Source organism: Hipposideros armiger, unplaced genomic scaffold, assembly GCF_001890085.2.
Source record: "Hipposideros armiger isolate ML-2016 unplaced genomic scaffold, ASM189008v1 scaffold_242, whole genome shotgun sequence".
NCBI classification, from domain to species: domain Eukaryota; kingdom Metazoa; phylum Chordata; class Mammalia; order Chiroptera; family Hipposideridae; genus Hipposideros; species Hipposideros armiger.
In genome coordinates, this window is record NW_017731592.1 from 1,641,098 (window position 1) to 1,666,367 (window position 25,270).

At 54.3% G+C, this 25,270-nt stretch overlaps 3 protein-coding genes across 7 annotated transcripts; 1 reads left to right on the top strand and 2 right to left on the bottom strand.

The window, feature by feature from the left end:
• Positions 1-1,946: 1,946 nt before the first annotated feature.
• Positions 1,947-14,517, top strand: SLC34A1 (solute carrier family 34 member 1). 3 transcript variants are annotated; one of them, XM_019655533.1, is made up of 13 exons: positions 1,947-2,025; positions 3,220-3,349; positions 3,490-3,639; positions 3,725-3,853; positions 3,925-4,068; positions 5,074-5,185; positions 5,301-5,496; positions 5,579-5,674; positions 10,733-10,802; positions 11,078-11,245; positions 12,474-12,590; positions 12,674-12,798; positions 13,480-14,517. In XM_019655533.1, exons 2-13 carry the CDS (start codon positions 3,241-3,243, stop codon positions 13,999-14,001), a joined length of 1,938 nt encoding a protein of 645 aa, XP_019511078.1. In that variant the 5' UTR covers positions 1,947-2,025; positions 3,220-3,240; the 3' UTR covers positions 14,002-14,517. The 3 variants fall into 3 exon arrangements, with proteins under 3 accessions (XP_019511078.1, XP_019511080.1, XP_019511079.1); XM_019655534.1 differs by having other exon boundaries at positions 1,971-2,025; positions 3,209-3,349; XM_019655535.1 differs by lacking the exons at positions 10,733-10,802; positions 11,078-11,245; positions 12,474-12,590; positions 12,674-12,798; positions 13,480-14,517 and adding an exon at positions 6,904-10,722.
• Positions 14,518-15,814: 1,297 nt separating this feature from the next.
• On the bottom strand, positions 15,815-17,168 carry PFN3 (profilin 3). The gene has a single exon (XM_019655543.1). The coding sequence runs from the start codon at positions 16,259-16,261 to the stop codon at positions 15,848-15,850; it is 414 nt and encodes a 137-aa protein (XP_019511088.1). The 5' UTR covers positions 16,262-17,168; the 3' UTR covers positions 15,815-15,847.
• Positions 17,169-17,272: 104 nt separating this feature from the next.
• F12 (coagulation factor XII) lies at positions 17,273-24,557 on the bottom strand. 3 transcript variants are annotated; one of them, XM_019655541.1, is made up of 14 exons: positions 24,471-24,557; positions 24,111-24,168; positions 21,037-21,136; positions 20,811-20,881; positions 20,418-20,528; positions 20,150-20,281; positions 19,893-19,997; positions 19,594-19,759; positions 19,309-19,497; positions 18,977-19,225; positions 18,623-18,759; positions 18,376-18,525; positions 17,791-17,828; positions 17,273-17,589 (listed from the first exon to the last, which is right to left on the bottom strand). In XM_019655541.1, the coding sequence occupies exons 1-14, from the start codon at positions 24,525-24,527 to the stop codon at positions 17,422-17,424; spliced, it is 1,731 nt and encodes a 576-aa protein (XP_019511086.1). In that variant the 5' UTR covers positions 24,528-24,557; the 3' UTR covers positions 17,273-17,421. The 3 variants fall into 3 exon arrangements, with proteins under 3 accessions (XP_019511086.1, XP_019511085.1, XP_019511087.1); XM_019655540.1 differs by having other exon boundaries at positions 17,680-17,828; XM_019655542.1 differs by lacking the exons at positions 17,273-17,589; positions 17,791-17,828 and adding an exon at positions 17,836-17,973.
• Between the last annotated feature and the right edge of the window lie 713 nt (positions 24,558-25,270).

The window sequence follows — 25,270 nt, forward strand, 5'->3', positions numbered from 1 at the left end:
GATGAGCCAAGAGGAGTTGTGGGCCTGAAACGGGACTGAGAATCTAGAGGAGATGGGGCCATTTAATGGCCAGGACACTTCAGCCATCCTGGAGACAGTGAAAAGGGCATGAGAGCCTGAAGAGCACAAACATACTGAGGGACTCTGCTCTAGACACAGAGTGAATCATTTATCTCATTGAATTCTATAGCTCAATGAAAAAGCTGAGCTAATTGCCATTTTATAGGTGAAGGGACTACAGCTCAGGGAGGTGAGATGACTGGCCTCAGAATCCCAGGCTGACTCAGGGATTGGACCATTGCTTGGACCAAGACAGAAACTGGCCTTGCCAATCTTGGCTCAGCATAGAGTAGAAACTCAACGAATGTGCTTAGAAATGGATGGACAGGCATATAGCCAGCTGGTGGCTAGGTGGATGGATGGATGGATGGATGGATGGATGGATGGATGGATGATGTTAGGTAGGTTAGTCAGACAGTTGCCAAACTGATCCTAAATGGAACCACCATTGCTGAATCTGATCAAACCATGACCCCTTAGTCTAAAGGAAGCTTCCGCCTCATCTCTCTGTGAACCTGGTCCCCAATTCAGGCTCCACCATCCTGTGAAAGGGAAACAAGCTTCTGAAAGGCTTCCTTAGACCCCTCTGGGTTTCATCAGCTTCCCAACCCACAAATCCAACAGTGATAAATTTCCTCCCCTCCCACTTCTCCCATCACCAATTCTACTGCCCAAGTATCCCTAGGATGCATCCTCTTCTCTCCATGCCTCCTGTTCCCACCTTGGTTCAGACCTCATCATCTCTCACCTGGACCACCTCATCAGCCTCTTAACTGGTCTCTGCTTTCAGACTTGTTCCCTGTGACACATCTCAATCCACATCCCCACCCCCCACACACCCCCAGAGGGACCATTGTAAAATGCACACGGGTCCTTCCAGGTCTGGCCAGGAGCTTCACATTCTGTTAGACTCACATCCTGGATCAATGGTCAGGCATTGGAGACACTCCAAGATTTCATGCTATGCAGCTTCTCCGGGCTTGTTTCCTGTTCCTTCCTTCATCACATACTCCTTCTCCTCCAAACACCCCCCCCCTTCACCCAAGACATACAGACCTACAGACACCACAGGACATTTGGGTCACTCCCTGGGGAGTCCTGTCATGCCAAGAATGAGGGGAAGGGGGCTGGCCGAGTAGCTCGTTGGTTAAGAGTTGGCTTGGGAGCGCAAGCTCTGAGCAGCAGGGCCACTGGTTTGGATCCCACATGGGTCAGTGACACTGCACCCTCTACAGCTAAGATGGTGAACAACAGGTCGACCTGGAGCTGGGCTGCCGTGAGTCGCCAGTGACTGTGTAAGCTGCAATGGGCTGCAGTGGGCTGCGGTCAGCTACCGTGAGTGGCCAGCAGCCAGCGTGAGCAGCCAGCAGCCGGCAGCTGGCATGAGCTGCCGTGAGCCGCTATGAGCGGCCGTCCAGTGGCCAACGACCGATCTGCCTCAGCCAGGAAGAGCACAATGATAATACCAACATGGGCCAGTGAAGCAACATCCTCCACAACTAGACTGAAGAACAAAAGGACAGCAACTTGTCTGGTCCCTTTCCTCAATTCCCCAGTGCTGTTCCCTCCCCCAATTCTCCAATAAAATCTTTTAAAAAAAAAATGAGGGGAAGGGACTGGAGCTATGGAATCTCTTTAGGGACCCTGGGAACAAGGTGCCTGAGTGGCTTCAGGGTCTCTGCCTGGGGGCAGGGAATGTTCCATGCCATCGCTGGATCTGGGTGGTGGTTCAGGCTGACTCTCTGTGTGGGGGAGGGGTAGCCTGACTACAGACTCCCCCTGCAGAGCTGACGATTAGCAATTAACTGGGAGGAATCTCAGGGGTGAGGTCAATCTGGGCACAGAGAGAGGGCAGCTAGGGTTTTAGGAACTTTGCCCTAGACCAGCGGGTATAAAGAGGAGGGTCCCAGCTCCTCTGGGACGTCCCTGAGCAGCTGAGCCGGAGCTGAAACACAGAGCCCCAAGGTGAGCCCAGGGCCTTCTCGTCCCAACCTCATCCCCTACTCTTAGTAAGAAATAGCCCATTACCCCAGTCTTCTCACTTCTGTCCTAACTGTGCCCCCACAACATCTCAGACCCAGCCCAGTCTAGCTCACTCCCCAAAGTAAAAAGGACTTATGCTCTTCCAGGGCTGGGAATTCAGCTTGACACACACCCCAACCCCACAGCCAAGAATCCTTGGGACAATGTTGGGGGTGGGGGTGGGGGACTGCTGAAGCAGACTGGAGCACTCCCACCCCAATAGCCAAGAGCTCCTGGGGCAGTTCGGGAGGGGGGGGGCTAAAGTAAGCCTGGGCTTCCCAGACTTGGGGACAGGGTGGGAGGCCCTCCTTACCTAAACCATTCCTGGTCTGAGCCTGATTCATAGGAGAAGGGCAGCAGGGTTTGTTTATTGTTGGGGGGTGGGGTGGGGGTTGGATGCGGAAAAAATTTCACTTGTGAGGGGAACCCAGGAAATTGAGATCCAGGCCAGTGGACCCTTCCCTGAGTTCGCGCCCAGCTGGCCCCGTGAGCAAGCAGGTGTCCATGGTTCCTCACCACTCAGGGCGGTCAAGACTCCTACATGGCCCAGCCCTCCGCTAGCATGTTCGCTGGCTCCCTCCAGCCACTGGGCATTCTCAGCTCCTCCCTGCACACGGCCTTTGCACATCTGTCCTTCCCCTTCTCTCCTTCCAGTAACTCCTACTGACCATTCTTTTCAGCTTGATTCCCTCTTTCCTCCTCTAAGAGCCCACCCGTCCATCACAGGCACCCATATCTGTCATTAGAACACTTGTCCCATTGTCATTTTCCATTTATTTAAGGGATTATTTCATTGACATCTGTCTTTGTACCATATTTTGAGCTTCCTGGGGGCAGGAGTTGTGTCTATATTTAGTCACCACTGACTGTACCCCAGCATCTAGCTCAGTGCCTGGAATAGAGTTGATGTTCGATAAATACTTGCTAAATGAATGAATGCCTGAACTCATCCTGAGCGCCTGAGTGTGCATCCCCGGGTGTGTGTGCGGTGGGGGGGAGGGGGGTTTCTATGGGTGTGTAGTTTAGGATTACATGCCATGAGTATTGGTGTAAGTGAGTAAGTATGGATGTGGGTGTGGGTGTGTGAGTGTGTGTGAGTTTCCAGGACACAAGAGTTGTCATTCAGTGTTGCTGCAGGCCCCACAGTGTGTGCCCAGGATGATGCCCTACGGAGAGAGGCTGGGGAGCCCTGCTGTCTCCCCACTCCCAGTCCGCGGGGGGCACATGATGCATGGGGCAGCCTTTGCCTATGTGCCCAGCCCTCAGGGTGAGTGTGCTCCCACCCCCAGACCCTGCTTGCCCTCCACTGCCCACATCCCGGGTGAGGCCTCCACCCCTCCGCCCACCCCCCTGCCTTCCCCCGGAACCTGAGGCCTCTGAGAACTCCTGACCAGCCTCCCTCCGCAGTCCTGCACAGGATCCCAGGAACCTCCGCCTATGCCTTCCCCAGCCTGGGCCCCATGGCCCTCGCCGAGCACAGCTGCTCCTTTGGGGAGGTTCTGGAGTTCCATGACCCCTTGCCTGCCAAGCTGGCCCTGGAGGAGGAGCAGAAGCCAGGTGGGCCTGGGTGGGGCGTGGCAGGGCATCAGCAGTCACTGTCCCAGCCCTCTGGCTACTGTGCTCACAGCTGTCCCATCTCCAGAGCCAGGACTGGCCCAGAAGCTGCCTCGGGCTGGCCTGACCCTCCTCAAGGTGCCATTGATGCTCGCTTTCCTCTATCTCTTCGTCTGCTCCCTGGATGTGCTCAGCTCAGCCTTCCAGCTGGCTGGAGGTAGGGCCAGGGGAGGGAGCTAGGGAAGGGTCCTTGAAGGGCCTCAGACAGCACTGGCTCATGCTTCCCAGGGAAGGTGGCTGGCGACATCTTCAAAGACAATGTCATCCTGTCCAACCCTGTGGCGGGGCTGGTGGTGGGCATCCTGGTGACTGTGCTGGTGCAGAGCTCCAGCACCTCCACGTCCATCATTGTCAGCATGGTCTCCTCCGGCTGTGAGTTGGCCCACCAGGGCCAGGGAAAGTGTGGGGAGCTGGGTGTGCTGGACAGGAGGACTGGGAGGGCATGTCAGGGCTGGGGGGCAGGGGGCAAGAATGGGGACAGGGGGCTAAGGGCAAAGGGCAGAGCTCTGGTGTCTCCCACTCTGTCCTCCAAGGCCTTGCCAAGGACTCTCAGCAAGGAGGGGTGCCCCAGGAGCTGGAAGGGTGGCAAATGGGGGGGGGGTAGGGCACAGCCCCAGCAAGGCTCACCTCCGTACCACCACACAGTTACTCATTCCACAGTTAGGGAAACAGAACCAAAGAAGTCAGAGAAACAGGACTTGCAGAAGATATTTATGTGATTTATTGCAAGGAATTGGCTTACATGATTGTGGGGCTGGCTAGGCATGCCCAGAGCTGGCAGGCAGGCCATGGGGAAGGGCGGGCCAGAACTCAGGCAGAAGCCCATGCTGCAGTGCACAGGTGGAATGTCTTCATCCTCAGGGAAGCTTCAGATGAGCTCGGATGGCCTTTTATCTCATTGGGTGAGGCCCACCCTGATTATTGAGGTTAATCTCCGTTACTTAAGGTCAGCTGGTTGTAGAGGTGAATCACACCTGCAAAACACCTTCATGACACCATCTAGATTATTGTTGGATTGAATAACTGGGTACAATAGCCTTGCCAAGCTGACACACGAAGCTGACCGTCACACTCATGTACACGTGTGCTCACACAAGTAAGACACACATTTGCATATAGGACACATGGCCTCATGTGTACACACCCACACACGTTCACATATGTGCATGTGCAGTGCATGTGCATTGGTTCACATGCATGCACATACATATAAACACACAGCATGTACCCACATGTACCTGTGACACTGAGGCATGCAGTCAGCAGCATGGCAGGAATGCCCGCTGGAGGCCCAGATGTTGAGTGGGTATAGAAGGAAGTGTTGTGGGAACAGGAACTGAGTGACCCAGTTAGTTAAGAGGTTCCCTCTTCTCCCAGTGCTGGAGGTGAGCTCTGCCATCCCCATCATCATGGGCTCCAACATCGGTACCTCAGTCACCAACACCATCGTGGCCCTGATGCAGGCAGGGGACAGGACTGACTTTCGGCGGTAAGGGGGGTAGAGTGGTGAGAGGCCTGTGCTTGTTGGGGGAGGGTGGTCCCTGCCCTGATGCCAGGAGCTCCAGCATGAAGGGCCTGCCCTGCAATGTGGCCTCCCTGCCCAGGGCATTCGCAGGGGCCACCGTGCACGACTGCTTTAACTGGCTGTCAGTTCTGGTCTTGCTGCCCCTGGAGGCTGCCACTGGGTACCTGCACCACATCACTCGACTCGTGGTGGCCTGCTTCAACATACGGGGTGGCCGAGATGCCCCTGACCTGCTGAAGATCATCACGGAGCCCTTCACTAAGCTCATCATCCAGGTAGAAGCAGGGCTGGCATGGGGGGCACTGGGGAACAGAGAAGGCCCCACCCTCACTCCCCTCACCCACATCTTGCCCACAGCTGGACAAGTCCGTTATTACCAGCATTGCCACCGGTGATGAGGCCCTGAGGAACCACAGTCTCATTCGAATCTGGTGCCTCCCAGACCCCATGGAGGTGAGTCCCAGGTCTGGCCCCAGATGAGAGGACAGCTGACTGTTAGCGTCACCATCTGTTCAAAATGCTCCAAGTAGGCCCTAGAGATCATTAGCCTCAAGTGGGCAAATACATCTCACTTTTACTGTGAGACTGCACCTATGACAGACATTGCTAATCTCTCCCAGCCTCACAATGGCTTTAGACAGCCATTAACAATCAATTAGGGTTGGCATGTAATTGATCTAGCCCAGTGGTTCTCAAAGTGTGTACCAGTGGCACCTGTACTAACTGGAAGCCTGTAAGAGATACAAAGTATTAGGCCCTTCCCTCAACCTACTAAATCAGAAAAAACTTAGGGGTGCGGGCCTAGCAGCCTAGTTTCAACAAGCCCTCTACATCTGCTCCACACTCAAGTTTAAGAACCACTGATCCAGTTTAATCCTCTGGTTTCACAGATAGAGAAATGGGCTCCAAGAGGCTAGGAAACTTGTCAGAGCTTGTACTGCTGTCAGGTCCCTGAGCACAGGACTCACCTTCCAGGGCACTCTCTTCCCCACTAGGAGTCCCAGGGGGTTAGTGACTCAACTCTGCCATGTTTTCGGGAGGAGGGCAGAGAGTGAATGGAGGACTAATAGGACGCTAGCCCAGGAGCAGGACAGGTGGGCCACGTGGAGACCTCACTGGAGACACAACAGCCCATTGCGCCAACATTGGGGGTCCTTCCCTTGGAGACTCCCACAAGCGTGTGTCCCCTCATCCTTCCACACGGTTTCTGCTGCTTCTTGGCTTCTGCTGCCCAAAATGACAATCTTTTTGGATGAGTTGGACACTCATGGACCGGCCATTACACCAGGCTAACAAGGAAGCAGGCAATTAGCACACTTTCTCACTCAGCCGTAAATGGGAAAATGCTTCATCAAAACCATAATATCCACAGTACCTACTTTCCCTTGATTATTACACACAAGAACAACTCCATTTAGAACAACATATAAGGAAACCCAAAGCCAAAGCCTTTCCCCCTCATCATCTCCACTTGTTACTTGATGTCACTGAGCCTTTCTCCCCTGCGGCTTGAACAGAGAGCAGCCTTTCAACCGGCCCTGGGAGGTTCCCTTGCATCTGAGTGGCGCAAAGCTCCGGCTCAGCCCTGCTGAGTGTCCAAAGCAGTTTGACATCAAAAGGCCTGTGCAGGCAGCTTTTACTCTGGCATTGTGACTTCTCTAACAACCTCCACCTTCTCACAGGCTTGCGGGGCACTCCCCGGGCTCTCCGAATCATCATAATCCTCTCTACTTCATAGCAAAACCTGGAGTGAGAGAAATCACACACTTTGATATCGTCACAAAAAACAAGGGATGGAAGGGAGCTCCTGGGCCACCCCACTTGCTGCTCTGAAACCTGCTGCCCACCTGCACCCAGCAGGTTCCCCTGCAGCACGTACCACTGATGGAATCCTCCTGCCATGCTGGTGAGGTGGACATGAGCATCCTGAGCACCCTGTCTTCCATGTGAAGCAACCTACCCAAGGTCGCTGGACCAGGGCTGTCCTCACTGCTCCAGCTGCCACCTGCCTGAGCACTGGTTTCTTTGCTCAGCTCTCCCAGGAGACCTTTTCCTTAAGAGCAATTTCCTTGGCCTGGAAAGTTGCTCTGGGGTGAGATCTGAGCTCCCTGTTTTCACCCTCTCTGTGGGACAGTTTCCATGGGAATGTGGCTCATGCAGCTTTGTGTTCGCTCTTGGGAGGTGATATGTGCTGGCGGCTCCTCCTGCACTGGACTCGAGTTTTCCTCTGGCCACTGAATCTCCCTGTGCTCCCTTCCAACCTATCCCCGTTGCCTCCAGCTTTCATCAAGCTGGACCCGACTTCACCCAAACCAGTCTCCAGGGAGCTGTGTCACCAAAGAAAGGATTGGGAGCCTGTGAGTGTCCAGATGATGAAAGAAAAACCAGAGGCAATTTTAGTGTTCCAACACCTCTTGGTGCTCTGTGGGCCTGACATTATCTTGGGAATGACCTTCTTTTGTTCTCACACTGTGGATTGTCAACCATACCTGCCTGGTTTAGCATCTTTTGAGGACTTGCAACCTTGGAAGCATCCCCATTTTACAGATGAGGAAACTAAGGCTCAGAGAAACTAAGGCCCAAGTCCATGCGATTGAAGGACAAAAATCCTGGGGGAATTTGGAGCCTGCATTCCTGAATCTCCATCTTGCTGCCTCTTCCAGACACCAGTCTGGTGTCCCACCATTCATGTCCATTCCCCACTCTGCCCATCATAACTGAGTGCCACCAGGCAACCGCAGCAACTCAGAGACCCTTCAGTGATGGTAGGTGCTGCGCTAAAGAGTTCTCTTCACCACCAGATGGCGCTGCTGGCACAGTGCTCTCCTTTTGCTCCAGAAACAAAGACCCTAGAGTTCCCCTTCCCCTGGAGGAGAAACTATTGCGCAGGCCCACATCCTGGGCCTTTCTCCCCAGCGGAAGGATTCATGGATCCCGGGATTCCTTTGTGAGGTTAATCATCTCCTTCATTTTCCAGAGGTGCCTCCTTAATTTGGGGTGGCTCTGCAGGCATTTAAATCCCAACTCTCTCTTCCAAGATTCCTCAAAACTAGCCCCTAGGGAGAGGTGGGCAGCATTGTGGACCTCTTGCTGCAGAGGAGGAAACTGAGGCCCAGAGAGGTTATGTACTTGGTCCAGTGTCACACAGCTGGAAGTGGCTCAGCTGAGTTTTGAGCCCAGGGTTGTCTGAGGCTCACCATTCTGTTCTGCCCACAGAATTCACCACGCCTATCACGTTCTCCCTCCCACTTCCCCATCTCACCTCCACCATGACCCCAGGCCCAGGAAGGATGGGCACATCCTGGGAGTATGCCCCAGGCCCTGGGCCTGCTAGCTCTTTATCTAGGCTGGAGCTTCTACCTTCTCTCTTATAGTCTTCTTCCCCTTATAGTCTCTGGACTCCCCCTGTGACCTCAGCCAGGGCCATACAACCTCAGGCAGGAAGATCAAGTTTCCAAAATCCCGGGTTTTTGCCCTGGTCCTTGCCCTGGCCCAGCACTGCTCCTATCTTCCTCCAGCCTCCCAGGATCCCACAGGCCCCTCCCCCAAGAGAATCCCAGGCCCAGCCCAGGGAAAGTCAGTAGGGTACAGGCTGGTCAGGCACCCACCCATCTCAGGGAGTCATCTGTCTTTCAGGACCTTAGGCTGAGGCCTCCCAGGAATGTCCACCAAGCTCCTTCCCAACTGGGCCAAAACCTTCAGAAACATCTGCAGGAGCCACTGATCCTGAACTAGGAAGTCAATCACACAACACACCCTTTCCACTGTGTAATCCCAGATGGGCCAAGGGAGGAAACTGTCATTATTTGGAGGCACAATTTGCTGAAGGCTTGTCATAAGCTAGGCCCTTTGGTGAGCGTTTCACACTCATTTTCTCCTATAACATTTTTAACAGCTCTTTTATTGTCCTGCTTTAGAGAAAACAGGCTCAGGAAGGTTGCGTGACGTGCCCAAAGTAGTTGTTACAAGCAGCAGGATTTGAATTCAGATATGCCTGACATCAAGTCCTCAAAAGATGCCTCTGTACCTCACCCATGGCACTCTCCCTTACACCTGGCTCTCCCAATTTAAAGCCAGGTGCTATAAGTAGGTCTTACCTCTATTGCACAGTTTTTAAATGACACAGTTTAGAATCAAACCTAAAGGAGCTGTAACATTGAAGTGCCAGGACCCCACCTGCGCCCTACCCTCAGCACCGGGGGAGGTCAGAGAGGTATGGGATGCAGAGCTGGGGATGGAGGTGGAAAGGGAACCAGCACCCATATCAACTCCCAGAAGAGGCAGAACACATTTATGGAGACACGAGAAAAGTAGTGACTCTTGCATTTTACCAGAGGCGCTGGAAGTAACTGTCCCTTCTGGGGCTTCTGTGAGATGGCGGCTCCCCAGCCAAGCCAAGCCCACTTTCTCCTTTAAAAGATCTGGGGGGAAGGCACCCCAGGTTGCATTTAAAAAAATAACTCTTTAACCCAACGAGGCTACAAATTAGTGTCTGCAGACCAGACTGGTCTTCAGAGTTGTAAAGCATGCCTTAAGGTGGCTGCCAACATTTACAGATTGCAAAAATTTACATTTATCTGAAACTAGAGAGTTGTGGTTTCTCCTGTAGATAAGGCCCTTTGGCCATGTGGGCTGTGTCCTTGGATGGTGACAGTGGCCTGGAGCTGAATAGCTGCTGCCCCTAAAGCCCAGCACACTCCCCCCACCATCTCCACACTCAGCCTGAGCCCCTCACTTAGGCTACCTGCCTGGCCCTGGGTCCTCTGAATTGGGGGGCCTCCCCAGAAACCTCACTCACTTCACTGATAGTAGGTAGGGGAGGGAAGCGATGTGGGGCCTGGACTCTCAGAGGCCCACCCTGCCCCCTGCCCCCTGCCCCTCTCCAAATAAGGAATTCAGCCAGAAGAAAATGGAGCTTGGACAAGGTGCCTCAGGGAAGAGGATGGGGCAAGGATGCTGGGGAAGAGGGCCCACTGAGAGGGATTGGTAATAAAAGATGGGGAAAGAAGAATTTTCAGAAGAAGAAAACCATGGTCAGCAGCATCCAAAGCCAAGGAGAGGTGGGAGAAACAAGGACAAGAAGCCACCGGATCACGAGCCCAGAGAGAGCCAGATTAGTGGACTAATGAGGCAAAATTTCAGAGGGTTGGGCCGGCCGAGTGGCGCGATGGTTAAGAGCTGGCTTGGGATGCCAGAGGGCCCCGGTTTGGATCCCACATGTGAGGGCCGGTGACACTGCCCTCCACAAAATCAAAACAAAAAAACAAACAAACAAAAAATTTCAGAGGGCTGACCATGGCCAGATTCTTGTATGGCATGTATTTTTACCTCCATCTTTTCAGCAGAGCAGATAAGCTCAGAGAGGGCAAGCAAACCACCCAAAGGCACATAGCCAGGAGGCCTATCACGATTCCTTTACCCTCCGCCCCCATCTCTCCTTAGTCTCCATGTTAGCTCCAACCCCAGACTGCTTTTTCCTAAATTCTCTAAGTCACCTTCCTCTTAATCTAGGCTCCCACCATCATGCCCAGGGCAGAGGCCAACACGAGTCCGACCCTTGGAAATGACACCATGGAGAAATGTGAGTGACTGCATGTTGGGAGAGGTCTGGCCTGGCAGGGGCAGAGCCTGGCAGAGATAGCGCCATCTCCCTCTTGGTCACTGCTGCTTCCAGCCCTGGGAAGGATGGCTGCAAACCAGCCCAGCTCCTGGGCTTGGATCAGGCCTAATGTTGAGGTTTCAGGAGACTGAGGTGGGGCCTTGGGCTCCAAGCTGAAGGGGGTGGCAATGGTGGGGGGCTGGAAGCAAGGTGGGGGCTCAGTTCTCAGCAGCTTGACACCCCCCATACACACATAGGCAACCACCTCTTTGTGGACACCGGGCTGCCTGACCTGGCCGTGGGGCTCATCCTGCTGGCTGGCTCCCTGGTGCTCCTGTGTACCTGCCTCATTCTCCTCGTCAAGATGCTAAACTCCCTGCTCAAGGGCCAGGTGGCCAAGGTCATTCAGAAGGTTATTAACACCGGTGAGTCCAAGAAGTGGGTGGACAGGCCCCAGGACGGGCCCTTTCAGATCTCGCTAAGTCCTGCCACTGCCTCACTGTGATCTGGGTAAAACCCTACCATCCTTGAGCCTCAGTTCCTCCATGTGAGCAAAGAAGAGGTTGGACTGGGTGATCTCTAGGCCCCTGAGGTGCTGACAGCTAGATATCTGTGGCTGCCTCTGGCTATGGTCCCATTCCAGCAGGTGGCTCTAGAGAGATTCTCAGAGGCCACTGTTTGATTTGATTAACTAACAAATGGTCATCAAGCCCCTACGTTGTGCCAAGCATGGGATGGTGCCAGGGATGCAGAGGTGAGGTGCACAGAGATGGATCCTGGATCCTGCCCTCGGGGCTCGGGGCCCAGAGGGAGGGAGGGCAATGAAAAACAAATTATCAGGGGGGATACATTCAGAGAAAAAGAGAGTTAACTGCCAAGGAGAAAGCAAAAATGGCAACAGAATAGAGTTTGGAAGAGGCTGCTTTTGATGGGTGCTCAGTGGCCTCTGTGAGGAGGTGACATTTGAGCAGAAATCTAGATGAGGAGTCCAAATGTGGCTGAAGTGCCTTCCGGGTGAAGGGAACAGCAAGCACAAAGGCTCTGAAGCAGGAGCCAGCTGGGCAGGTTTGTGGCCCAGAAAGGTGGCCAGTTGCATGGTGGGAGCTCAGTAAGGGAGGCTGAGAGAGGCAGGGAGAGGTCATCGAGAAAATGGAGGATCAGATCACGGGCCACAGGCTGTGCTCAGAGCCTGGACTTTGTTAAGGATAATGGGAGCACCTGGAGGGTTGGGGGGCCGGGGAGTGACACCATCTGATTTTCATTTTAAGCTTCATTCTGAGCTTTCAGAACTGCTTGGCACAGGTAGAGGCTGCATGACAAATGCTGGAAGGGAGCTCAGAGGATGGAGAAACAAGGGCTGGGTCAAGAAGGGGTTTTCAGTGGCAGTGATATCCACACTGAGCCCTCAGGGTGAACATTTAGGAGTGAGGAGGGTATCGGGGCAGAGGGAACAGCCTGGGCAAAAGTGTGATGGAGCCAGTCTGAAAAGGGTCTTTAATTCAAGATCAAAGGGCCAGTAGAAGCCACCGCAGTTGAGCAGGAACTGACAAGGTCCCCTTGGAAACTGGCATCCAAGACCTCCTCCCCAAGAAAGGTCTTGGCTCCCCTTCCAATGTTCCCCCACTGATCATGCTAGGACGGGTTTCCTCGCAGACTTCCCCGCCCCCTTCACCTGGGCCACAGGCTACTTTGCCATGGTAGTGGGTGCTGGCATGACCTTCGTTGTCCAGAGCAGTTCTGTGTTCACCTCGGCCATCACCCCACTCATTGGTGAGTGCCCATGCTGAAGGGGGGCTAGCAGGGAAAGGGCTGAGGGGGAGCAGGGAGACCACATCCTGCCCTCTGTCCCCCAGGCCTGGGTATGATCAGCGTCGAGCGTGCCTACCCCCTCACGCTGGGATCCAACATTGGCACCACCACCACGGCCATCCTGGCTGCACTGGCCAGTCCCCGGGAGAAGCTGTCCAGTGCCTTCCAGGTGTGCCTGGGAGAGTAGGCCTGCCAGAGGCAGGACCGGGCTGGGATTGGGGCATGGCACTGGCCCAGGGTGGGATAACATGTAACAAATCATTTTAACTGTTGAATAGGGGCCACCCACTATGCCAGGCTCTGGGGCAACCATACAGGCAAAGTAGAGCTGGTGCCACCCTCAGGACCCTGGCATCTACAAGAAGATATGACTTAGAATCACACTAATAAACAGTGGGCGGGATGTGCCCTCTTAAGAAGGGGTGCTGTAAGAGGGGACCTGGCCCAGTCTGAGGGATCAGGTTGAGTAGGGGGACACACGCCAGAGGGGTTGCTGTCCTAGGAGCAAAGGCGTAATGACAAGCCAGGGGCTGGGGCCGGGGCAGAGACCCAGCAGGAGGCCGCCAGAAACTAACGAGGAGAAATCTTTTAGCTTCTGGATTTGGGCAGGAGCTGCTGGGGAATTCCTGGGAGAGGGGTCCGTGGGGGAGATGTGGAGCGTTCAGGGCAGTGGTTATTTGTCAGCTGGCCCAGAAGTGTTTTCATATTTCACTGGAGGCATAGCACCCCTAAGCGGTGAGTTTCCTGCTGCCCAGGCCAGGCTGGGCCCCTATTATCTGTTCCTGCCCGCCTGACTCTGGAGCCAGCCGAGCCTGTGCCCACCTCAGACCCTTTGCCCTCTCCCCTGCAGATTGCCCTCTGCCACTTCTTCTTCAACATCTCGGGTATCCTGCTGTGGTACCCAGTGCCCTGCACACGCCTGCCCATCCGCATGGCCAAGGCGCTGGGTAAACGCACTGCCAAGTACCGCTGGTTTGCAGTCCTCTACCTCCTGCTGTGCTTCCTGCTGCTGCCCTCACTGGTGTTTGGCATCTCCATGGCAGGCTGGTGGGCCATGGTAGGTGTGGGAGCACCCTTTGGGGCCCTGCTGGCCTTTGTGGTGTTTATCAGCATTCTGCAGAGTCGCAGCCCCCGGCACCTGCCCAAGTGGCTGCAGACGTGGGACTTCCTGCCCCACTGGATGCACTCCCTGAAGCCCCTGGACCGCCTCATCACCCGCGCCACCCTGTGCTATGCCAGGCCCGAGCCCCGCTCACCCCCACTGCCCCACTCACCCCCACTGCCCGCCAGGGTCTTCCTGGAGGAGCTTCCTCCCGCCACACCATCCCCCCGCCTTGCCCTGCCTGCTCACCACAATGCCACCCGCCTCTAAGCTTCGGACCAGACTGCCACCTGGGATGGGGAAGAGCCCATATCTGGTGCCCGAGGTGGAAAGACAGAGGAGTGTGTCTGTGTACGGTGGGCATGGGCATGTCCTTGTGCAGGTCCTCAGAGGTCTGGGCTGTATAGCTGAGAGCTGATGTGTGAGCCTGTGTGTCAGCCTGCTCATGTGTACATGATAGTGTACCTGTGGGGGCTCTGTGCAGGCTGCAGGATACCCGGGTATAATTTCCTGTCCTTTGCACATATGTTTGGAGGCCTATGCTTGTGTCCTTGTGTCCACACAACTCCAGCGGGGCTGGGCAGGACTAGGGGTGGGTCTAAGTAGTGACTTGCAGCTGTTTGCTCGTGTACAGATATGGTGGCTGAGTCACTGGCTGAATTCTCACCCCCTCCTGGCCACCTTCCTTCCATCATAATACCATTCTCATCCTCACCCAGCTTTCTGAATCACCACTAAAATGCCCTTTCCCAACACTGCCTGATTAAAAATAAGAATTAAACTTTTGTTCTGTATTTGGAATCCTGTTTGCTCTCATCTGGTGGGGAAGGAGAGACCATGGTTTGGGGTTCAGCAGCACTATCTCCCCTCCCAAAGACAGCCCGCTGTGTTCTGGAAGAGCCAGCCTGCAAACTCACTCCAACAACCTGCCTGGCCCTACCTTAGTGAGTCCAACCTACATTTCAGACTCCCTAGAAGCACTCCAGGACCTGGGGCCACCCCCAAAGCAAGTGTCAGGATGGCACTCTGAACCTCCAACCCCCGACCTACCAGGCTGACCTCCTCTGGTCTCTCCTTGCCTCTGACTTCCACCCTCCCTCTTTTGGGGACAAGATCAGTTCTCCAGAAAACAAGTGACAGGTGGGGGCTTGTCAGGATCACTGAGGGAGGGGGCTAAGAGGGTGGAGGTGGACAAGAGAGGCCATGTCCTGTGTCCCAGTGCACAGGGGACAGGGACCAGCCACCCTTCCTCCCACCTTTGTCTTCTATCTTTGGCAATAAACCAGGCCTCATTTAAAGCCAACCAAGTTTTCAATTCCTATTCCTCCATAGCCTCCCCCCCAGCTGAAGCCTGCAGAGGGAGAGTCAAGGGGTGGAAGGTGCCAAAATTCCTCACGCTAATCCAGGGACATCTCTGGAATCTTTGGACCCCAAGGTGGCAGGAAGGCTGTAGGGCCTAGACCTGGTTGTTATTGTCTTGGTCACATTCTCCTACTCCACACCCTTTGAGGTATGTGGGGAGAGATGCAAGGGCCAGGGCCTGGGAGTCCCAGAGCTGTTCCCTAACTTACCAGACGCACCTTGTCACCCACTTGCAACCCTTGCTCCCTCCTGCCAAGTGGAGGGTGTGAGGAGTACACTAACCTCCAGCCTGGGGAAGGGTGTGGGAGGGTGGGAAAGGGACCCCTTTTATGGTTTGTGCTGCCCAGAGGTGAGGAAAGCTTTGTGGGAAAGGATGCTCAGGCCTGAGCTCCAGGGTTTGAGAAGGCTGCTCCCTGGGACTCTTGCTCAGCTGTGGTGTCTCAAGGACCCTGGGGAAGGCGTAAAGGCCCCTGGACTCTGGCCTGGGGAGTCAGGTCAGAGGCCTCTGCAGGGGAACAAATGGAAGGGCTGGTTCTAGGGTACAGGAAGCTGGGAAGCCTCTGGACTCAAAATCCCAGCCCCACCAGGTAATCCTTCTGCAAGTATCTTCCATGATACTGGTGTCTTCTTCTTCGTCTTCTTCATCATCTTCTTCTTCATCATCATCATCATCCCCCACGCCCCTCAAACCAAGGATGAGTCTGCCATGCCCAAATATGACTTTACTTTGGATCCTCTGCTGCCTGGCTGCCTGCTAGGTGCTGTGAGTGCGCAGCCCACGGATCAGCTCATGCGCCCTCTTGTTGAGGATGCCCCCATGCACACCCCGCCGGCCCATGAGCACAAGGAGTGCGCGTGGGGTGTGGCCCACGCAGACAGCGCGCCCATCCAGCCCCTTCGTGCGTGCGTCCAACACTCCGTCGCCCTCTGCCAGCAGGTGGTCTCGGATGACGCAGCAGCGGCGGCCCGCCAGGCTCAGGCCCGCCTGCAGGAAGGTGCTCCGGTCAGGCCCTGTGAGCACACCCACTTCCTGCGGTGAGATGGCTGCCAACAGGCCCCCAGGCCTAGAGGCCCACACGCAGCGATTGTCCGAGTGACCCACGATGGCCACATCGTCGATTCGCTGATCCCGCAGCACCGCACTGATATAGCCTTTCCACTCTCCCATTCTGGCTCAAAGTATGCCCCTCCCCTTGCGCTTTTGAGGGATGCCGAGCTGCTTCAGCCTAGAACTCCCAGGGCACTGTAACGTATGTGGGGGCGGGGTTGTGACGTTGAGGCACGGCAATGTCACAGAGCGGCTACCTTCTGCGGGAGAATGGGAGCAGGGGTTCACATCTTACTCCTTGGTGAAGTCTAAATTTAGCCTGAAGGAGGGGATCGCAAGAAAGTCAAAATAATCCCCCAAATCCAACTAAATGACCCATCAAGTACTGTACACATGTATTTAAAAACGAAACGAAAGATGCCATGTCTGGACAATCGGACCTCTTGGCCTGGTAACCATTCAACCTCCAGAATGTGGTTCTCAAACGTTAGGAGCATTAGACTCTCCTAGAAAACTATTAAACACATCGCCAGGCCCCAACTCAGTTTGATTCAGTAGTATGACGTGTAGCCTGAAAATATGCACTTCTAACAAGTTCCCTGCCAACCCTGCTACCTCTGGTCTAGGGACCACACTTTGCGACCCACTGCCCTAGCGTGTGTTGGACAGCAGTTGCGGGGGGCTTCTTCCTCAGTCGCCAACCCGAAGAGTCCACATTACTGTTTTAAAGTTAAGCATTTATGACCATGGTTCTCAACCCCAGCTGCACTATGAAGTTTTTAAAACATACCACTGCTCACTCCCCATCCCTAGAAATACGTACTGATTTAATTGATCTGAGACAGATTGGGGGCATGGGCTCAAAAAGTTCCCCCAGGTGATTCTGATGTACAGTCAAGGCTGAGAACATCTCCATAAACTTAAAATATTAGTAAGTTTCAAACGAGGAATAATATGTGGAATCACCTTGCTCAGGGCTGGGTACACACGGCTCAGTAAATGTCAGCTGGACGTGAATCTAAATCTTGCATAAGATATCGATAGATCCTGTTCTGAGGGGTGTGGAGAAGCTGTGCACGGGTTTACTGTCTTGGCATTTCCCAGCAGGATCCCTAACAGCTGTGCCTCTCAAGCATTTCCAAAAGCACTTTATTGAGTGCCCTCGCCATGCCTGGCACTGGGCTGGCGGAACTGGAACACAATCCTTGCCGTCCAGGATCGTGCCCCAGCCATTCTCCCATCCAGAATCGCGCAGGAGGGTAAGACCAATTCCTGGGAGGTCAGGAAGCAGTGTGCTCCTGGATCCAGGTCAGGTAGTAGGTCACATCGGTGTATACACCTGGCTTGTTGCGGTCGCCACAACCCGAGCCCCAGCTGATGATGCCTCGCAGGACGAGCTTACGCTCTACGGACTCATCCTCACACACCAGCGGGCCCCCGGAGTCACCCTGGATCGAGGAAACGCGGCTCAGCATCCTTGGCCTGGGGTCTGCACTTGACGGGGTCTGAGGAGGGCGCCAAGCGGCCCAAGGATTCACCTGGCACGCGTCGGTGCCGCCCTCCAGGAAGCCCGCGCAGAGCATGCCGGAGGTGAAGGCGGTACCGTGCACATCGGGGGCGGAGCAGTGCTCCTGAGGGATGAGCGGTACCTGCGCCTCTTGCAGGAAGCTAGAATATTCCTCCGCCCCTGGAAACCGAAAGCTCTTTGTTCACACCCCTCTGGACTTGGCTTGCCCCTCGGCCGTGGAACTGACTGCGCCAGGCGCTTCCAAACCCACTGATTTCCAGCCTCCCTCACAGCAACCTCGTGAGGGAGGGAGTTCCCGGTAACCCTATTTCACAGATCAAGAAACTGAGGCGCGAAAGAAGCGGGATGTGAATGGGCAGGGCAGAGCAGGGCTGCTTTGGACGTTCACCCCCCTTCCTAGTCAGCGTGTAGGAACCTTGCTCCCCATCTATCCACCCTGCTTGAGCGCGGGGCCGGTGTCCTTTAGCCTTTTAGCCCAGCGCCCAAAGAGCAAGTAGGATTCTCCCCGTACCCCTCAGGAAATTTGGGGGCCCCAACAGTGAATCCCAGGCCCTGAGAGGAGCGGGCTGCTGAGACAAGGGTCCTGCACATCCTCACAACACACCAGTTCAGAGCCTCCTGTCCCTGGTGGTACCAATGCTTCGGGCTTTTCTGGACTACCCCAGTGACCAGAGGTCTTCCTCCCGCCCCTAGCCGTTCTGCCTACCCTCGAACTGGTGCCCCCAGCCGGCGACCTCGCAGAGCGCGGCCTCGTGTTCGGCGGAGTAAGCGGCACTGCTCGGCAGGCACAAGGGCTGAACCGAAGGCGACGGGCGCGCGCAGCTGCCATCCGCGCTTTCCTGCAGGTGCAGCAGCGCTAACCCGGGCGGGGAGGAGTGTGAGGCCCGAGACGCCGGGCTCCAAGCCCTCCCCACGATTCATTTCCCTGATCCCCGCGGGGCGACCCTACGCACCCAGGTCGTGCTGGTAGGTGATGGTCGAGAAGGCCTCGTGCAGGCGATAGGCGCGCACCGCCAGCGTCTGGCACTGCGCACAGCTCTGGTTAAAGCGGTCCTGGCCCAGCACCACCGTCAGCTCCTCCGGCGCCGGCCTGCGGGCAGGGTGGGGAGAAGACGCGTGATCAGAGCCGGCCACAAGCGGCCTTGGGGTGCCCCCCTTCCCAAGCCCCTTCCTGGGTTTCGGCTTCCTCCTGGGAGCTCTTGAGGGGAAAGGGGGGAACTTAGGGAAGGGATTCGGGTGTCACTCGGAAGCTGGGCACGGAGGAGAGGAGCCAGGTCCCGGGCTGGCGCTGGGATCTCGGTACTGGCCGGTTCTGCAGGCAGTGAGCCGCGGTTAGCACCCAGCAGGAGGCAATAAGGCTGCCAGCGCAGAAATTATGGCCCCAGTATAGCGCGGCGATATAGGGGTGAGCTCCAGGCAGCGCCACCAGTCCCCCGAAGACGCGGCTCAACGAGGACAGCCGTTTCCGGAGCCGCTGACCACAGCCTGCCGGGCTTGTTCCGGGCAAGGGAATCCGCTGCGCCGGCCCCTCGCTCAAGATTCTGGAGATGTCAGGGCTAAGGACAGGGAGATCCACGAGCGGCTGGAACGTAGCTCGCCCGCGCCCTCTCTGCTAGGACTTCCGCCCCTTCCCTATTACCTGTCATCGAAGGCAAGGCCTAGATAGTCGTTCTCTCTGAGAGGGGGCAAGGGGAGGTCCTGGTGCACAAGTGGTGTCCGGGGAGGTGCCCGGGCTAGGGCTTGGCACTGTGCCAGGCGGCAGTATTCCCAGCTCAGCCGGTCGCTCCTCCATACGAAACACCACGGGCGGGTATCATTGTCCGGATTCCTGTAACCACAGGAGGGAGCACTGTTAGAGCGTGGAGAGCCCCAGAGCCCCAGATGGGGAGGAAGGGGATGCCTTGCCCTGCAACACTCGGCGCACCGGCAGAAGGCATGGTCGCCCAGGCCCCAGTTTAGTGCTTGCTCTGCAGTCAGGTTCCGATAGGTGGCCTCCGAGGCCCAAGGCTGACACCGAGCGCCAGAGAGCGTGATCTCTGCTTTGCCTCGATAGCTGAGCCCGCGGCCGTCGTAGCAGCTCGCCACAGTGTCTGGGGAGAGAGGAGGCTCCTGCAGCCAGGGGATAGTATGGTCCTGCCGCCCTCTCAGCCACTCTCTCGTTCCTCTCCGCATGCTGTCCCCACGTGGGAGCGGGGCTTCTGTTTCCCGTATGCCCTAACTCACCCACGTCGCAGTTTCGTCCTGCGTACCCCTCCGGGCAACTACACAGACGGTGGCCCTCCGACTCTAGGCAGCGGCCCCCGTTGAGGCATGGGTTGGTGCGGCAGACTGGGAGAAGGAGCACAGTGAGCCACCTGTGGGCCCAAAGACCCAGAAGAGGCTCTCCTTTCACAGACACACCCCGGCCTCCTGGTATTTTCTCCTCCTGGCCTCTGACCTTTGGAAGTCCTCCCGGCCCATTTCCCAACCGATCCACTCACCCTGGCTGGCCAGCGGCTTGCAGTGTGCTCGGGGACCCTGGCACTGGCACTTGGTCATACCCGCGGGCTCAAGACTATACCATGTTTCATTCTCATGGAAGAACTGGAGAAGCTGAGGCTCAAAGCACTTCTCTGGGAATAAAGTGGGGCGGTGGTCTCAGGAGAGGCTGGGACCATGCCAAGTCTCCAGGGGTCCAGGGACCTCTTCAGTAGGCCAAGCCTGCTCCTGTTTCCCAGCCCCCCTCCCTGGCTCTTGGCATCTCCTTACCTCTCTGGCAGTGCTGCCCCGTGAAGTGTTCTGGACAGATGCAGTGTGGGCCTCTTGGCATGTTCACACAGGTCCCTCCGTGCTGGCAGGGGTTGTGTTTGCTGCAGTGGTCTGAGAGTTGGACACAGGGGGAGGAAGAGAGGGAGGAGCCTGAGTCAGGCAGATAGGAGCCATGTCCATACCTGAACCTGCTTGTTTTATGCCCTTGTTTCTAGGCCTTAGCTTACCCACCTGCAAAATGAGGCTATCCCCCTCCCAGAAATTCTCCCCCTGGAGGGAGGGAAGGAGCTGGGTGCACCCAGAATCCCAGGTGTGTAGGGTCTGATGATGCCCAAGAGAGTAACTAGTGGGGAGAAGAGGGCCTTGGGCCACCCCAGAGGCTATGTGTGGCACCTTGCACTTTCTTGGGCTCCAAGCAGTATGCCCATCGCTGATCCTGCTCGAAGTTGGGGGTAGTAGCACACCTGGAGAAAAAGATAAGGCTCCCAGCTCTGCCCAGGGGGCTGGCCCGCCCTCCCCTATCACAGCCCCCTCTCTCCAAGCAGGGTTCCTTAGGGAGAAGGATGGGCAGGGTCCATCTGCCTAGACCCCTGCTCCAACCCCTTCTGGGTTGTCTTACCAGGGCCGGGAGCCAGGCCAGCCTCTGTGGGCGCATTTGTGGTACAGCTGCCGGTTGTACTGGAAAGGGAAGTGGCAGGGCTCCCCAGTGACAGTGAGAACTGCAAGGATAACACTCTCTGAGACTGTTCCCTGTGCCCAACCTTCCAGACACCACCCTCAGGGTCTACTTGAAAAAGGACAGACCTTCGAAAAGATCATTGTACCTTCAAGCATCCTGCTTAAGAAGTTGGGTTCCAGAGTCAGACAGCTGGAGCACTCCGACTCCAGCACCTACTAGCTGTGTTACCTTAGGCAAGTCTGTGTTACCTTAGGCAGTTCCCCACTTTAGAAGAGTGCTTGCCACAAAGTAGGCACTTCATAAATACTTATTAAATGTTGAAGTCACTTGACCACTCTGAACCTTAGTTTCCTCTCTGTAAAATGGCCATGATTATACAGTTGAAAAGTTTCAGTTTTGCATGATAAAAAGATTTCTGAAGATGGGTGGTGATGATGTTTGCACAATATAAATGTACTTAATACCACTTAACTGTGCACTTAAAACGGTTAAGATAAATTTTATGTTGTGTGGATTTTACCACAAAAAAACTTTTTAAAATAATGATGTAGGTATATTAGTACAAAAAAGTGTTAATAATTTAAACAAAGAACAAGTTGCAAACAGCATGTCAGTATGGTCCTATTTTTATACAAATACGTATGCATAATAAAGAAATCTAGAACATTTTCAAAATTTGTAAGAGTGGTTTTTGGAAGATGGTGGATTATGGATGACTTTCTTCTTCTTTTGCATTTCTGTAATTTCTAAAGTTTTGGCAATAAACATAATTTTTTTAATTGTACAGTCGAGCCTCATCATTCACAGATTCTGTATTTGTGAATCTGCCTTCTTGCAAAAATGTATTTGTAACCCCCAAACCAATTCTTGAGGAGCTTTCACGGCCATTCACAGACATGTACAAAGCAATGAAAAATTTGAGTTAGCAGAAGAATACATTCCTAGAAGAGGTCAAACCTGGTGACACTCTGCTTCTTGTTTCAGCTCTCCTACTGTAAACAAACGTCCTTTTCACAGTCTATTGAGTGCCACATTTTTCACATTTTATGCTTTTGGTAGGTGATTTTGCTGTTGAAAATGACCCCCATAGTGCTGAAGTGCTGTCTTGTGTTCCAAAGTACAAGTGGGCTGTGATGGGCCTTATGGAGAATATATGTGTCTTAGATAAGTTTCATCAGGCATGAGTTATAGTACCTTTGGCTGTGACTTCACTGTTAACGAATCAATAATACATATTAAGCAAGATGTCTTTAGACAGAATCACACATAAAACAAGGTTATATATTGACAGTTGATGAAAACATTGTGACGAGAGGCTCACAGGAACCCAACCCTATATTTCCTTTAGTTCAACATATTTGCTAATTCAGTGTTCGCAGTGACTTTATAGAATGTGACTACCACAAATAACAAGAATTGACTGTATCTACTTCAGAGGAGCGTTGTGAGGTTTAAATGAGATTACACCTATAAAACACTTAACCTGGCCCAGAGTACCTGCTCAATAAACATTAGTTGCTATTTTGTTGTTAAAGGCACAATAGCAATTGCTGAGGGACAGGACAGCAAAGGAAGAGGGAGGGGTCTGAGATGGACTTTTAAAATGCAAATGGAGGGCCTGCTGAGTGGCTCAGTTGGTTAAGAGCTTGAGCTCTGAGCAACAGGGTTGCTGGTTCAACTCCTGCATGGGACAATGGGCTACACATACCCGCAACTAAGATTGAACATGGCACCTTGAGCTGAGCTGCCCTGAGCTGCTGCCAGGTGGCCGGATGGCTCAGTGGCTTGCTCAGTGGTTAGAGTGTGCGCTCTTAGCAACAAAGTTTCCAGGTTTCCAGTTCAACTCCCACGTGGGTGGTGGGCTACGCCCACCCACAACTAAGTCTGAACACAGCACCTTGAGCTGGGTGGCTGGATGGCAACTGGACCTGGAGCTGAGCTAGCTGCGCCCTCCACAACTAAGATTCAAGGACAACAACTTGGCTGTTCCCCTTCCCCAATTCCCCAACACTGTTCTCCTTCTCCAATTCCACAATAAAATCTTAACAACAACAACAACAACAACAAAAAGATGCAAATGGGATGGATAGAGAGGAGGATCATCCTAAGCAGGTGATTAGACAAGGGCAGGGCACCTAGGTTGGATCAGACAAGAGGACAGAGAGCAGTTTGGCTGGGTGTGAAGTGATGAGAGGAGGCTGAGGCAGTCAGGGTTTGATGTGCTGAGTGAGCCTCAGTGTCATGCTAAGGGGCTGGGCCTGACCCCACCAGGCTCACCGCCAGGGGCGATGAGTTCACTACCCTTTAGTGCTTGGGAGAATGAAGGCAGTGGGGAGCTATGGCAGGGTTTGAGGAGGTGGGAGATGGCAGACCAACCCCCACCTAAAAGGGAGCTTAATAAGAAAAGCTAATATGTTTTAAGCGTTTACCATGCAGCTGATGGTGACTGAGTGCCTTACATGGATTTATGACTCATTTCTCCTTCCCAACAACCTTAAGAGGTTTACTATTACCAGCCTGGTTTTACAGATGGGGGAGTTTGGAGAAGTCAAGTCATTTGCCCAGAGTCACCCAGCTCATCAGTGATGAAGCCAGGACTCAGAGATATTTGAGCTCCAGAGTCCGGCTCTTGATCCTTTCTTGTCTATGGAGGGCCCTGGCCTCTGTGTGGCAAGACTGATGCCTGCGAGATGTATCGAGGAAAGGAAAAGAAGAAGGGAGGCTGGGGAAACTGAGGAAGACTGGCAGGCCGTGGAATGGGCACTCAGCTGCCCTCAAAGGAGCCCAAGCCCTGCCCTCAAAGCAGCACATAACTCGCTATCACTCTGGGCCCCCAGCGCCCATGGGCACAGCAGGCCCTCAGGTCTGAATGTCAGCCAGATGACTCTGGGGACAAGAGTGATGGTTGTGCCCAGGATTCCACTCCTTGATGCAAGAGACTGACCATTGGTGTACTCCCAACCATACCCATTCCCACCCAAGAGTATCTTAGGAGGCAGAGCTGGGCTACTTACCCACTGTGTGTTCATCCGCTACGTGCTCATGTACACTGGGGGCTTTCCAAGGTGGAGCCTACAAGGGGAGAGAGGAAGGCAAGGAATTTTCCCAGAAAGTCATAGCTTGCCCCTGATCCCATGCTAGTTCCCAGCCCAGAAATACAGAGATTGCCTCACAAGATCTGGACCCTTTCTTCCTCCCTGCTTCTCAAGGCCCTTCTCCCCCAGAAACGCTGGCCATGCCCTCATATCTATAGGCTCTAGCTGTCTCTCTCCTCTGCCTGAGCCTTCTGGGCTGGTCATGTGCAGAGACCAAGGCTGTGATAAGGACCCCCGGGACCACCTCAGTACAATCCTCTTGGTTCCCACAGCCCTCACCGAAAGTGCCGGCTCCAGGCTCACCAGCAGGGACCCTAGGAGCAGCAGAGCCCTCATGGCGTCTGTCCGTTGGTCCAACTGCCAGCCCAGGAGTCCAGATCAATAGAGTTGGCCAAAGGTCTCTGAGGCCTGGAGAGCGGAGATTGGTCAAGCTGCCCTCCTGGGCCTTGTGGGGCACAGGTTGTTTGTGGAAAGCCAATCAGAGCAGCTTCTTTGGCACGCCTCCAATGGCGAGGAAGTTGGAAGTTGGGGGTTCAGGATAGAATGATGAAGAGCTTGGTTACCCCTCTCTTTCCCAGATAGTGGGACTGGAAGCAGGAAGAAGGACTTCTTGTGTGCCATGTCCCACTGGGAATGAGGAGGTTAAGGAGACCCAAGAGAAGCTCCCTATTGTAGTGATCTTAGGGTCCATTGGGAAGTGTGGTTATTTTCTATTGTTGCTTAAAATGAACCGAAGCTTCACAACTTAAAACAATATCCACTTATTAGTTCACAAACCTGTAAGTGGAAAGTCCAGCGCTGTGTGACTGGGTTTTCTGCTCAGAGTATCACAAAATTGAGACCATGGCTGAGTTCTCTGGAGGCTCTCGGGGAAAATACACCTTCAAACTATTCAGATTGTTGCCAGAATTCAGTTCACTGCATTTGTAAGACTGAGGTCCCTGCTTCTTTTGCAGACTGTCAGCCAGGGGCCACCGTTAGCTCCTCGAAGCTGCCTGCATTTCTTTTTCTTTTTCTTTCTTTTTTTTTTTTAAGATTTTTATTGGGGAATTGGGGAGGGGGAACAGCCAAGTTGTTGT